The 13628-nt window shown below is 39.5% G+C and overlaps 2 protein-coding genes across 4 annotated transcripts in view; one reads left to right on the forward strand and one right to left on the reverse strand.

Moving 5' to 3' along the window:
• The window catches only part of cacna1c (calcium channel, voltage-dependent, L type, alpha 1C subunit), a 158974-nt gene extending 154560 nt beyond the window's left edge, over nt 1-4414 (reverse strand). The window contains exon 1 of the mRNA XM_029494870.1: nt 3897-4414. Within this exon, the coding sequence (XP_029350730.1) occupies nt 3897-4020 (124 nt within the window). The 5' untranslated portion in view covers nt 4021-4414. The remainder of the gene's footprint in view (nt 1-3896) is intronic.
• dcp1b (decapping mRNA 1B) lies at nt 549-12454 on the forward strand. Of its 3 annotated transcripts, none has more exons than XM_029494872.1 (11): nt 549-911; nt 1223-1263; nt 1694-1821; nt 7117-7183; nt 7615-7807; nt 8262-8363; nt 8622-9375; nt 9568-9630; nt 9822-10039; nt 10206-10418; nt 10504-12454. In XM_029494872.1, the coding sequence occupies exons 1-11, from the start codon at nt 753-755 to the stop codon at nt 10579-10581; spliced, it is 2016 nt and encodes a 671-aa protein (XP_029350732.1). In that variant the 5' UTR covers nt 549-752; the 3' UTR covers nt 10582-12454. The 3 variants fall into 3 exon arrangements, with proteins under 3 accessions (XP_029350732.1, XP_029350734.1, XP_029350733.1); XM_029494874.1 differs by having other exon boundaries at nt 9568-9618; XM_029494873.1 differs by having other exon boundaries at nt 8265-8363.
• The last annotated feature ends 1174 nt before the right edge of the window (nt 12455-13628 follow it).

Genomic DNA, 13628 nt, shown 5'->3' on the forward strand with positions numbered 1-13628 from the left:
CATTTGAAGGGAAATGTAACTGTGAATTGTGAGACATCAGTCCCCAAGAAGAGATGTATTAGTAACTGCAGCAATTTACTTGTAACGATAGAAGAGACACTGACATGCATTTAAAATACAATACAATAAAATTAAAGTAAACACAATAGTGCTATCTCCTTATAACAGTCAACTACCCCAAAATGTAAAGCAAAATGTAGTTTCACACACTGTTCTCTTACTGTTTATATACATGTATATCAATGATAGACAGCAGTACAGCGTAAATGCCAACAATAAGCAGAGATAAAAAGAAATGTCATTAAATCATTTGCAATGATTTAACTTAAATTTTTTAATTGCTTTAATTTCAATATAAACACAGATCTAGTTTTACGTGTGCCTCCGATGCATTATAATAACTCAAATAAATAAAATAATACTGAAAATCGTCGCATCTGACACCAAGATTTCGCTTCTGCTCATCGATTTTTCAAATTGTTTGATAAAACTGAGCTCCTCAAGCCTTCTGCGTTCAACTACTCATGCCTGATTGTTTACAATCTCTAACCAAACATGGCAGCTAAGTAACTCGGTCATGGCAGTTAGAGCTCGATAACTCATCTTTTTTTTTAATTTACCAGTCCTAAACTCCAGAAAAGGCTTGCAGTTCAACTGGCATTGCCCTTGTTTCTCGTTTTGTTTTTATCCCAACTCGCTGTGGCTCGTTAGCCGTTGAAGCTAGGCAGCGAGCTAACTCTCAGTAGGGAACAATGACAGCGACTTCAGCAGGTAGCAGCAGCTGTTTTACCGCCAAAGGACTGGACATAAGTCTGGCTGCTCTCCAGCGGCAAGATCCATACATTAACAACATCGTGGATGTGGCCAGCCAGGTTGCTCTGTATACTTACAACAACAGGGCAAATGAGTGGGTAAGCCTGAACTGTGCTTAATGATAAAATGCTAATGTAGCTTAGCTTCGTCATCCCGGTCAAGTTGCAGCCAAACGTAAACTGTTCTAACTGCCCCTGTGAGGAGAATGTAACAGGTTAATGGGCATGCTTAGTTCTGGTTTTGTTTAAACTAACTATAAAGACGTATACTCTTTATAACTACTGTTACACACACTTGTCATGTTGCCAGATTGGTTTCACTCCGTTTGTCGTATGAAACTCTGAGCAGTCTAACGTTGTCAGCCGTGTCTTACCTGACCAATGACGCGGACTCTCCGTGCGCTTTTCAGGAGAAGACCGAGGTGGAAGGAACCCTTTTTATCTACACCAGGTCAGGACATTGTAGCATTTTCTTTTTTCGATTTCCAAATTTACTCAGGACAGTTATCTAGAAAAGATTTTTGTCATTGAAAAGTTTCTCCTGACAACTTAAGTTGTTGAAAGACAGTTTTAGTTTGACTATTGGTCATTTGTTATCAAAATCATTTCACCCTTTATTAAATTGGCCTGTGATATGATAATTTCAGTATGATCATTTGATATTTTTCTCTCCAAAATCAATTTAATTTTAGAAAATGAGTAGAAGGCCTTACTTAAAGCTCAGAATAAGTAAATTGATTATTTAGCATAGCTAGTATCCTGATTTGAGCTTAGCTGTATATTTAGCATTATAATGATTCAAGTAATTTCTGTTTCCAACTAAGTAATTTTTACATGAATCCTTCACATGTGTGACTATATTTTTTCTCTGTGTTTTTCAGGTTGGCTTCTCCCAGGCATGGATTCACCATAATGAACAGACTCAGTATGGAGAACTTAACTGAGCCAATCACCAAAGACCTGGATTTCCAACTCCAAGACCCCTTCCTGCTGTACCGCAATGCACGATGTAAGGACAAACATAAACACAGACACACTTCGTATTCCTCTCTGTCAATTATTAAGGCTTTCAAAAATTTCTATGATACATTTTGCCCTCAAAACCTGCTGATTGCCGATGCACTGACACTATTGGTGTAGTTTCTAGTACAACATGCACTTCTATGAATCATGATTATCAGTGCCAGAGTTATCTTAACTGACAGCCATCTTACCATATGCCAACGATCAGCCAGTATGTAGAAACAGTAAAAAAAACAAAAAAACAAAGAAACTGCATTTGATATAATGTAATGTTATCATGTCACATAAAAAAATACTAATGTTTCATATCCACAGAAATTATTTATATTGATAAAAATGGTCAACATGGTCCTGTTGAGTGGGGCCTGGTAGTTCCATATAAGGAGCAGAGGTATCTGGATGAATTCTGTCTGCCTGACTCCTTCTCAGACTTACATCTGGCTTACACATACACACAAACATGTTGCAGAGTGTGCCTGTGGGACAGGGGCCTGACAACACTAAAGAAACCAGACAGCGGAGATTAGATACAGCCACAACAGTCACTGATAATCTAAACACACATACACACACTCACTCAGAAGTTACTGACACACACAGACTTCCTCACTTCCCACTCGTCTGACACGCTTCTTCAGGCTTAGTAAGGGGCAGGTGGAATGCAATGTTTAGATACCAATGGATTCCTTCAGTCCTCTTTGAAGCAGACAAACTTTTCTCAGTGACCTCTCTACGCCTTCTGCCCCATGTTCAAATACATTCAGGACACATTAATGATGGTCTGTGATAGCACTGGCCTCTTTATTTGACCAGAAATCCAGTAATAGGAAATAAATTGCAAGTTAATAGCTAATTTTCTAGTCCTGAGGAGGAATGATGTGTAAAAACATTTAAACACAGTAATCAAAGCTTAGCTGATGACTATTTCCTCTGATAAAAAGGAAATAACTTGTACAAGTTAAGTGCTGGCGGGTACATATCAAATATAATTAGTGGCTCCAACTGATTACTGAGATTGTAAGGTAGATAATTAAACACCCAAAAAGGAGATATGCATTATGGTTGAAAACAAGCAATTTTTAAATTTGCATAGCTTGCCTGATATATAATGAGATTATTGGACCCAAAATACATTTTTCTAGCATGCAGCTATGTGTTGGGTTTTCAAGCCTTCCAAGTACAACAGGAGTCGACATTTGTTAAGTGCTTTGACCAGATGATTTTAGAGACAACTTCATGCACAGGAATGTAGCCTAAAAAGATGTTTTTTATATGGACCAACGTCTGATGTGTAATACTTTTTAGGCCGCAGGCTGTTGATAAAGCTGCCAGTCCCACTGTGCTGTGACCTCTGGGTGGAGGGGTCGTGGAATCTTATCATTACACAAACAAGTAGCTCTCAGTACTGCCATGACTTCCTGGAATGGCAGTTGGCACAAAGTGACACCCGAGGCTAAAAATAAACCGTGGAGATATACCGCAGAACAGGGCAAAATTCAGAGAAGGGGAAATCTAGCTTCAGCAAGCCATTAATTTTCTGGCAACTATCCCATTCTACAGGAACCGATAGGAGGCTTTTTACATTGTTTTCTGTAAACACCTACAATCTATTGTAGAATTATGGTCGCTCCAATGGACATTGGACTCAGGGAGTTGTTTCCCCTTTGAGATTCATCTTTGAAAAAAACTTGAATTAGCATCAGGTTTGTTTTTTGTTTGTTTGTTTTTGTTTTTTTTTTTGTTTTTTGCTTCTGATGATTTTGTATCCTCAATGTAATAGTTTACATGTGGTTCATTTAAAATAATTAAATCAAACAATTTCTACACTTTAGAAGTTAGAAAATAATCTGAAAATAATCAGTTCATTAATTGAAATAAATAATATAAATAACCATCATTTGCCTTTATTTGTAGTGTTATTTAACGCTGATTTGGATTGTATCCTAATGGTGTATACACTGCAGCCCTCATGCAGCAGCACAAACAGGATGTGGCTAGCGCTAGCTCTCCAATTAATAAGGTGGTGGTGGCACTTTATATCAGGTGTATGGACAGTCTTACCTCCAGGTCGGACATGTGTGTATCCCAGGTCTCTCTCTGACACCAGTGAGCCTTTAAACCTGACCTCAGGTTCTTCCTCCAGTCTCTCATGTTTAGGTTTCCTCTGAAACAGGCCTCTCAGCATGGCTCCACTGGTCACAGCTCTTGCTCTCACAGTCCAGTTGGAATTGCAACACTGACCCACACCGGAACTTGAAAGTGTTGATTGTGCCTTTAATTGTAGGTCCACTGATGAATTAGCTGGTTGAATCAAGCCGTTGTCTTAGGACTTCTGCACAGTTGTTTCTTCTCAGAAGCAAAGGATGTACTGATGGTTTACTGCTGTCAAATGTTGCACAGTAGTCAGTAAATGGAACTCTAGTCAGATGAGGTAGTGCACATACGGCTGCCCCAGCAGTTATGGCAAGGTCTCCTTATAACTGGGCTTTAGTAGCACAAGGTGTAACAACAGTATCAACATTGGCAGCAGTAAATGTTAACATTTACAGTCACAAATTCCATCACTGCAAACAGAAGAAGTCGTGTTTCTTCGCAGACAACAATTATTCCAAGCAGGGATTTGCGTAATTATGAAAGCACCTACTGCTGATAAACTTCCAGCAAACTAAATACTTGCTAAAAGAATATTAGCACTATTCACCAAAGCTGGAGCTGTGAGCTCTTTCCACAGAAATGATCACAGACTGCAGCACAAGTACACTTAATCCATCTTGGACAATAGTGTGATTTATGAGTGGCTGGATTGTTACTATACTAATACAAAGATGGAACTTAAAAAAAACCAAAACTGTATTTTGAGAAATCCCAGCAGCCCAGTTTAGGTTGCAGCCAACATGTTTAACTGTTTTTTAAAGTACATTTTAAGCTCACTGTAACTGTGATGTTTCTGTGTAAGTGGAACATAAACATGAAGATTGGAGAAAAATGTCTTTAAAAAAAGTCCCAATGGAGCAAACAATGATAGGTTGGTGGGCTGTCTCCAAGAGTTAAAAAAAAAAAAAATCTCAAATGAAAACTTACCAAAATGAAAAATTACTTGTAATTCACCCAAGTCCCATCCGGGCCCCGTTAGAGTAATTGTAGGTCTGTAGCAGACAACACGCATGCTCAATGCTCAAGATTTGTCGAACTTAATAAATCGGTATAAACAACCATACAGCTAAAGTCCTGAATCCCGTACAGCCTAGTAGTGTAACGTTGACAAAAGTCTCCAGTGCAGTGGCCTCAGAAGTCGGCTCTCCTCCTGCTGAAGTTATGTACCTGTGTGATGTTGCAGAGGAGTTCCCAGTCCAGTTCACTTGGTTAGGATCAGTCCTTCAGTGTAGACCCCTCTCTTCCTCTTACTCCAGTGTTGCTGAAAGGAGCTTCGTTCACTTTTTCTCTCTGATAACCAGCTGGGAATTTAACTTTGTGGCTGCAGCCACTTATTTGTTGGTGCTGCTGGTTTTAGTCCGCCTCCCACTCACACCGCCTCACTCTCTCTCTTTCTGCTGGTTTTCAGTCTCATTGAGGGTGAGACCTTTGGGAGATCAGGACGCTGTGAAAGCTTGTCTCATGATCTCTTCTATTAAGCTCACCTTCCAAGCTCTTTTTACATTTTTTAGGAATGAGACATGGTAACAAAACCAAGGAAACAGATGTCTAAAACTTCACTCATCTTTGTCCTGCAGTGAATCTTTCCATCATTTCACTTCAGTTCAACATTTTTGATTCATTGACAAAGTTCAGTCTGTTTCCTGACAGCTAAAGAGCTCTGTGAACTAGATGTTATCCTTTTAATGGAACTGATGATAATCTCCACTCTAACACGACTCACGTCTTTCTATTTCATATCCGACTTGCTCTTTTTCTCTCAATTTTCCAGATCTCTGACTTTGACTGTGTGTGTCTCTTTCTCTGTCAAACAGTCTCATCCCAAGTGAGCACTAAGTGGCTCCGGCTCCACCACAGTTTCCCACTGCAGTTACTTATTTGGTACTAGGCTGATTTTCCCAGGCTCAAGTGAACCTTGTTTGTGTGAGTCTCTGTGTCTCTCCCTCTCCCTCTCCCTTTCTGTGTGTTTTACTCATCCATACTGACCTCAGTGGCTGGTACAACCTGACTTGTAGCCAAGTGTGTGTCCATTCTTGTTTATGTCTGTCTGCCTGTTCGGGAATTGGGGTGTGCCTTTCTTTGATGTGACTAAGGTGGCAACACTGACTGCCACATAGCTCAGACCTCACTCACTTTGTTCCCCCTCTCTCAATTTCTTTCTTGCATGGCTTGAAATCTTTCCTCTCCAGCTCATTCATAAGTGTTTCTACTTTTTTAGCACTCTCATGTCTTCAACACTGTGGCACTTCTCTTTTTTGCAAGTGGTCTTATCTTTTCGTTAGCCCATTTTAGGAAGTGTGTGTTGAGGTGTGACACAACAACTAGCTGTCTTGTTTAAGGCTATCTAAAATTTGTCTGTCACAAAATGTCAGTCTATTATGTACTGGACAAATTCTCAGATCCATACTTGTATTTTCTGCAAACATTTTATGTGAAGACAGAATTATTTTGAGATCTTTCTTTCTTCTCCTTCTTGATTCAAGATTGGGATGTTGTGGAAGAAAATTAATGCAGTAGGGAATCCAAAAGAAATATTGTTTTGTTTTTGTTTTGTTCAAGGCACCAAATGAGCAGTAGTATGAAAATGTTTATACGATAATTATATTCGACAGCACTGAGTACTTCAATATGCTTTATGAAGCAAATGGAAAGGACATAGTAAAATGAGTCACACTGTAATGTAATGCAATGCACTGTAGCCTCCTTACTTGCTGCTGTGTAATCCTGCGACAAGTATGCATTCGTGTTGCCTTTTGTCTCCCTCGTTGATGGTGTTTGTTTAGTTCAGGAGGCTCCTGGGGCCCATGCTTCACTGTGCAATGGCACTACTGACGTCTTCCCATTGGCCTTGCTGGGAAATGCTTAAAGTCAAACTCTGGGTTGAGACTCAGCAGGGCTAATAATGAAGTGTTAACATGTCTATCCAGCCTGACATCATAAGAGCAGAATTGTGCAACAGCAGGTAATTTTTTCATCTGATTTTAAGGGTATGGAAGACCAGTGGGTTCATTTTGTTGTGCATCTACTTAAGAAGCTCAGAACTGAAAAGACGGGTTACGTTGTTTAAACAACTAATTTGTATGTGCCCTCCCAACCTTTCTCAGTCTCTCTCTTCCTTCCTCACCAGTGGTTATTCATGGGATTTGGTTCTATGATAAGATGGATTGTCAACGCATTGCCCAGAGGATGAAGATGTAAGTACTTATATAATTCATGTTGTGTGTCCAAATATTTGGACACACAACACTTAAAGAGAACAAACAATTGGTAATGAGTTTTTTTCACAGGCAAAGCTTGTTTCATATCTCAGTCTCCACTTTACATCTGTATGTTAATGACTCTGTCTCTGGGGTCTAGAGTCAACATTTAAGGGTTTCCCCGTGACTCTGACAGATAAGTGGTTGAACATGAAATCAAGTTTAAGGGTTTCAGCTGACAAATTACAGAAGTATGTTTGAATCAACGCACTTTCAAGGAAGATAGAGTTTACAGAGTATGTTTATCTTACTTTGGCCAAAACATGTAGGAGTAAAGATCAACTGGTAATCTTTTTTTGAAATGTGCCTCAGTTGACTTATATCAGCTCATTGCATTTGTCCCAAACTTTTGGTACTCCTTTGTACAGTCTAACCCAGCAGGAGCAGGTCCAGGCTCAGTCTCAGGGTGGTTGGTTGTCCCCAGCGGGAGGAGTCGTCATCGGTGGAGGAGGAGGGAGAGGCAGCGGCAGCAGTAGTAGTGATGTCAGAGGAGGTGGAAGTGAAGGAAAGGCAGTAGACATCATCCAGATGTTGACGAAAGCACGCACAGAGTATGACAAGGTAGGCAAGGCAAGAATATTTGAATCGAAACAATAGCAACAAGGTAGTTTAAGGTGCTTTACATAAAACTTAAAAAACATCACGATAAGATGTTAAAGAAGTTAAAGCAAGGCACTATGTAAAGCAACACAAGCATTGCAAGGTGTGGATTAATATCTCCAAATGTATTTAAATAAAATACAAAATTCAAGTAAGACTAACAGTAAGAATTAAGCAAAACCAAGAGTCTCCTAGGAGTTTATTCCAAATTATGTGACAATAACTTAATGCTGCATCTCCATTTGGCTGTGGTACAATAAACTGACCTGTCCTGTCCGATCTGAGAGATCTGGTTCTCTATATTACTGTCTATAATACATATTAATATTACAGTTTCATTTTGTGTTGATTGACTGTTGCTGATTCACAGTTTACCTTATGTGTCCATTTCAGTTCTATGTCTTATGTGTTTCAGGAGAAGTCGACTTCAGAGCCAAAGGAAATTGGTGGCAGCAGTGTTCTTTATGGAAACCCCAACCTAATTAAACCAATTCCAGTTAAACCGACAAACACTCAGGTGAAATCACACATTTCTTATTGATATTCAATCTTTACCATTTTAGCATTAGCATTTTGTTCCTTGATGCTTTTTTTTTACTGAGCCAACTACATATTTGTGATATAGAAGAAGAGGTCTTCTCTAATAATATTCCTGTTAGAATATTTTGGTGAATAAACTCAAAGATAAAGGTTTATGTCAGCATGTTCTCTCTCTTTCTTTCTCTTTCAACTGTTTCTCTTCTCTCTTACCCTATTGTGTGCTTTTATCCTCCAGGACAGCGAAGGTGCTGAGCCGAAGTCTCTCTCTCTGGCCACTCTGTTTGGCTCTCAACATAAGCACTCATCCAAACCTGACCCTGCCCCTCCCGTTACCATAGCGGGGCCTGTGGCAGGGTCAGCAAGTGGGAAAGTTGCTCGCCAACCTGTAGCTCGCACACTGACCTATGAAGATACAGTAAATTCTGGCAGAACTGCATCCAACATTGGGAGTAATGCCACCCTGGCTGTGTGTTCACATGGAGGGATCAGGCCAGTAGTCGGGGAAGACAGTGGAAATGTTGTTGCAGCCCATCAGCAGCAGCACTGCCCAGCCATCCAGAAGCTCATGCAGGGACAGAGAGGGGTACTTCAGACTGTGTCTGAGTCCCCTGAGAACAGGCTGCCTCTAGACAACGGGGTACCTCTGGACCATCACCACCATCTTTACCATCATCATCAACAGCACCACCATCATCACCATCATCATCAGCAGCAGCAGCAGCATCTGCAGCAACCTGACCCAATCAAGAGATTTTTCCAAAACCAGCCACCTCCTTCCCCTTCCACTTCCTTTTCTCCTGCTGCTCCTCATTGTTGCTCCAAGCCCCCTCCTTTGCAGCAGAGCCCCCAGCTCCAGCCTGTAATCGTGGATACTGTGTCAGGTTCCCACCTTCAAATACAACAAAACCAGCAGCTCCTTTTCAGCCATTCTAAGCCTAAACAAGAAGCCCAGCACAAGAGCCAGTCAGCTTCAACTCTACAGGGAGCAGGTGGGAAATCTTTTCTGTCAGTATATTAGAAATAAGCTAAAGCACATAACCATGTACTGAATATGGTTACAATGCACACATCTCTACCATTGTCTCAATTTTTAGTTCATAAATACATAACTAATTGTATAATGTATAAAATAATGTATGATAAAAATGTAATAAATAATAACAACATTCCTCCTCTGGCAGGTTTGCTGCCCTCTCAGGTGACCAATGACCAAGTCATTCAACCAGCCCAGGGTATCATATCAGGTTTTGTAAAACACATAACACTAATTTTAGAGCGTCTTCTTTGTGTCAGACAAACTTTGCAGTCTCCATTTATTTTCTGCATGATCTAGGTATCTGTACCGTACAGTTATATCTGCAAGATGCCTTTTCTGTCCACGGAAGCTCTTAAAACTATTGCATTCATCGTTTTTCTTCATCGTTTCTGTTGTCAGGTCTTTCTTCCCAGATGCCAGGTGTGGTGTCTCCTCATGAGCTCCTCCAAAAGCTCCAACTGGTCCAGCAGGAGCAAAGTCTGGCTTCCAGTGATCCCCCTCGACTCTGTCCAGGACTGGCCCCTCGATTCCTGGGGCCTACTCAGAGTCAGAGTGCAGGTTCAGTCCCAAATCAGACTCCAGCCACTGTAGGTCAAAAGGCTGCGCTGCAGTTTCAGGTAAGTTCTTACACTCTTTTAGAAGTAGTTTTTGACTGAGGACATAGGTAATGAGACAAACTGGTTCTTAGTATTTGTGGACATCAATTAAAAAATACAATGCATCAAACTTTCTAATCACTATGAAAAACTATGAAAGATTACTAATGTCCTCCTGTCTGTCCAGGTCATTTCTCCCCAGCGAATACCAGCCACTGTGGCCCCCACCCTGCTTCTCTCTCCCAGTGTGTTCATTCAGGCAAAGCCTGGCAGTGGGTTGTCAGCAGGTGCTCAGGAGAGCTGCCATCCCGCTTCAACCCTGCCGAGACCTCCCTTGAAGGAGGAGGTTAGAGTTCTGTCCAGAAGCCAGCTACAAGACACTCTGCTGCATCTGATCCAGGTAAAATTAAGATGAACAGAAGTATCATTGTATGTCAGTGTGCACAAATGTAGCTCATATGTTATATACATATTGTGTGTTTCAGACTGACAGCTCTTTTCTGGACACTGTCTATGAAGCCTACACCAGCCGCTTTGCTAATGGTTCCAGCAGCAAGTACTGACTCCTCACACCTTCTGCCTATACATAATTCCTGTCCAGAGCTCCAGCACACACACTTACTGTATCTCCTCTGCACTGTATAGCCGAGTCTCTCTAATCGCATCAAAAAGCTGTTATGATATGAAGTTATAAATGTTTTTTGAGTCCTCTGAAAAACAAACGATCTCACACTGAGGGCCAAGAATACATACGGAATACATACGGAAATATATTACATGGTGTAACACACAGTCTCCACTTCACCTGTAGTTCAGAAGAAAATGTAGCCTTATTTGGTTCACTCTCAGTGAGGATAAAGCTTTCATTTTCCCAAGGTGCTTATACCCAATGTAACAAAATACATTTTTTGTTTATTTTGTATAATTTTCTCTTTTTATCATTACAATGTTGTAGTCCTTATTCCATTACAGGTATCTAACACCAGCCAGCCTCCAGAGCTTTAACAAATAAGTCTTCCTAGTCTGAGACCTTGTGCTGAGGAATGTGCTCAAACTGATGAGAAGCTGATATCACTTATGAAATGTTAAGCATTCGTTTCTGTACATTTGGAAAAGTTTGAATACCATCATAGGATCATTTGTCAGCTTTCAAACTGCCATTCTTCTCAGATGGTATCTCTAGCTTGCTTTCTTGAGGCCTTTAGTATGTGTGATCAAATGTTTTTAAACAAATTAAAATGATACCTTCTCATTTGATGTTTTCCAGGCAGACACCAGCTCTGATATAAGACAGATATCATTGTTCTTTTGGTTAAATTAAACCAGTGATGTTAGACAGCAGAAAGCTGCCTCCACCTATCCGGTGGCTGTTCCTAACATGTCTTGATGTTTGGAGAATTTCAATTCTAATCCTTCCACTTTATTGGTGCGTTGTTAGTCTTACTCTTTTATTACTGATACCATTATTATTATAAGAAACCTACAGGAGATTGTGTACCTGCACTACCTCACAGAGAGCTTATTTGTTACCTGTGTTTTTACTTAGTGGTAGCAGATTGTCAGTTATGTGCTTATGTGACCATTTAAAGGTCACATGGCTGAATAGCTTCAATCTAATTGGTGTTTTTGTTTCAGCTTAAAAGGATTTCATTGTTAGACATGTAAATCAGATATCAAATTTTAAAAGACAGAAAAATCACTTCTTCGATTTTTATCTGCCAATGTCACACTCTAAAATGTTATAGTTTTGCATTTATTCCACAGTTCATCAAAACACTTACATAAATCCCCCTCAGGTCTAATGAAACCACTAATTAATCAGAGACTGACTGCTTGTTATATACAGATTTAAAACAACAGAGAGAAACACAGAAGATGTACCCATATCTCTAAAAAGAGTGTATTGGAGGTCACATGCCTGTTCAATGCAATTATAGAGGAAAATATTATACACTGTTATATGTTTTATAAAATATCACATCATGGTATTGCTGAGTCAGTTCTCTGCTTTCAGTAGCACAGAAGTCAGTTGAAAATATCTTTTTCCGTTATAAGGGTTTGTTCAGAGTTGGTCCTAAAGTGAGGACCAATCAGAACAGTCTTTATAAAGTACACAAAAATGCAGCAGCAAAAAAACTAAACAAAAACAGAAGATATTTTTTTCCTATTTTTGTATTCAAAAAGCAAAATGTATTGTTTTCATAGTACAGATAACCAGCACGTTACATTGCAAATGCGGAGATAAAATTACCTAAAATTACTTGCCACATATCATTTTAATGTTTTGATGATATTTTTTTGTAATATGTCATTTCAAAACAAAATGAGACATTGGAATGTGAAAGGGACCTTTTTTTCATAAGTTTTATCTCTTTCTGTCAGAAATGTTTTGCTCTTAAAGAAACAGAAATATATTTTAATTGGATATTAAATGTTCTCAAACTACCTCTCTTTTGTTTATTGTATGGATGTTTGTATGGCTTTGCATGGCTGAATGGCAGTACAGTGATGATGATGATTATTGTTATTGTCATTGTCATTCAAGATACAGTCAAAAGTAACACAAATTACCCCGTAATGCTTTAATGTTGCGTCATTGTTTTTTTTTCTCCACATATTGTAGCATAACAGTGATTAATCAGCCATTTTTTTTACACACCCAGCAGTATTGAAAGAGCTTGCCCAATTAAGTCACAGTAGTCTTTATACCACATTAGTTTTCCAATAAAAAATCACTCCCTGTGTTTGTTGTGCTCAACTAAGCGCACACTACAAGCCAATATGGCAGAGTTGCTGACACAGTGGTGTTAATTTGACTGAACAAGGGACTTTTCCTTAAGAGAAGGGGCGGGTGACTAGTTGGTCTTGAGAAAATTAAAAAAGTGTACTGTGTCAGTGAATGAATGTTAGCAGCAAATTCAAATGGTTAGAGTGGAAAAAATCTCTGTGACCAGCATCAAAGTATAATAATTGAATGCATCCAGACACTATTCAACTGAGCCTCTCTTAAATAATTACAAAACCAGCAATGAAATTATATTTTTCTGTTTTTCATTCATTTCATACATTCTGTTTAAAAACTCCCTGCAACACAAGATATTAAAGCAAGAAACATTTTCTTTTTTCTACTTGTTCTCACAGTATCAGAGGTTTAATTTCATCATAAATTTCAACCTGTGCTTTCTCAGCGTGACAGTGATGCTAATCAACTCTTTGGAGATGAACTGACAACAAACTACAGCAATGAACAGCTTCTTTGATGGACTGACTGATTCATAGAAACGGGTCCCTGAGTTGAAGCCATCAGTTGGTACCCCAGACTGATCATTTCCTCTCTGGACAGTGGTGGTAATGACCTGTCATTCACTGTTCCCTCATGTATACAAACTGTGTGTCTGGTAATGTGATGGGGTTTAAATCTCTGTTAAGTCTGTTAAAAGTCTCAACACCTCGTAACAGCTTTGCCCTTCCCGTCTATTTCTGTTGAGTTTTCAGTGTTTTTTAGTATTTATATACGAATATGTGTTTTGTTGCCTGTTGGTGAAATTACCAGTCCATTTGTACCAGTTTGTTTTGTCAAGGCTCCTAATGGCTCTACAACAACAGCTGG

Source organism: Echeneis naucrates, chromosome 23, assembly GCF_900963305.1.
Source record: "Echeneis naucrates chromosome 23, fEcheNa1.1, whole genome shotgun sequence".
In the NCBI taxonomy this organism is placed as follows: Eukaryota; Metazoa; Chordata; class Actinopteri; order Carangiformes; family Echeneidae; genus Echeneis; species Echeneis naucrates.

Excerpts from the sequence above, each read along its gene's own strand:
- dcp1b (XM_029494872.1), top strand. The coding sequence starts at position 753 with ATGACAGCGACTTCAGCAGGTAGCAGCAGCTGTTTTACCGCCAAAGGA. Across the intron at positions 912-1,222 it reads ACAACAGGGCAAATGAGTGG|GAGAAGACCGAGGTGGAAGG; the intron begins GTAAGCCTGAAC and ends TGCGCTTTTCAG. Across the intron at positions 9,376-9,567 it reads TTCAACTCTACAGGGAGCAG|GTTTGCTGCCCTCTCAGGTG; the intron begins GTGGGAAATCTT and ends CTCCTCTGGCAG.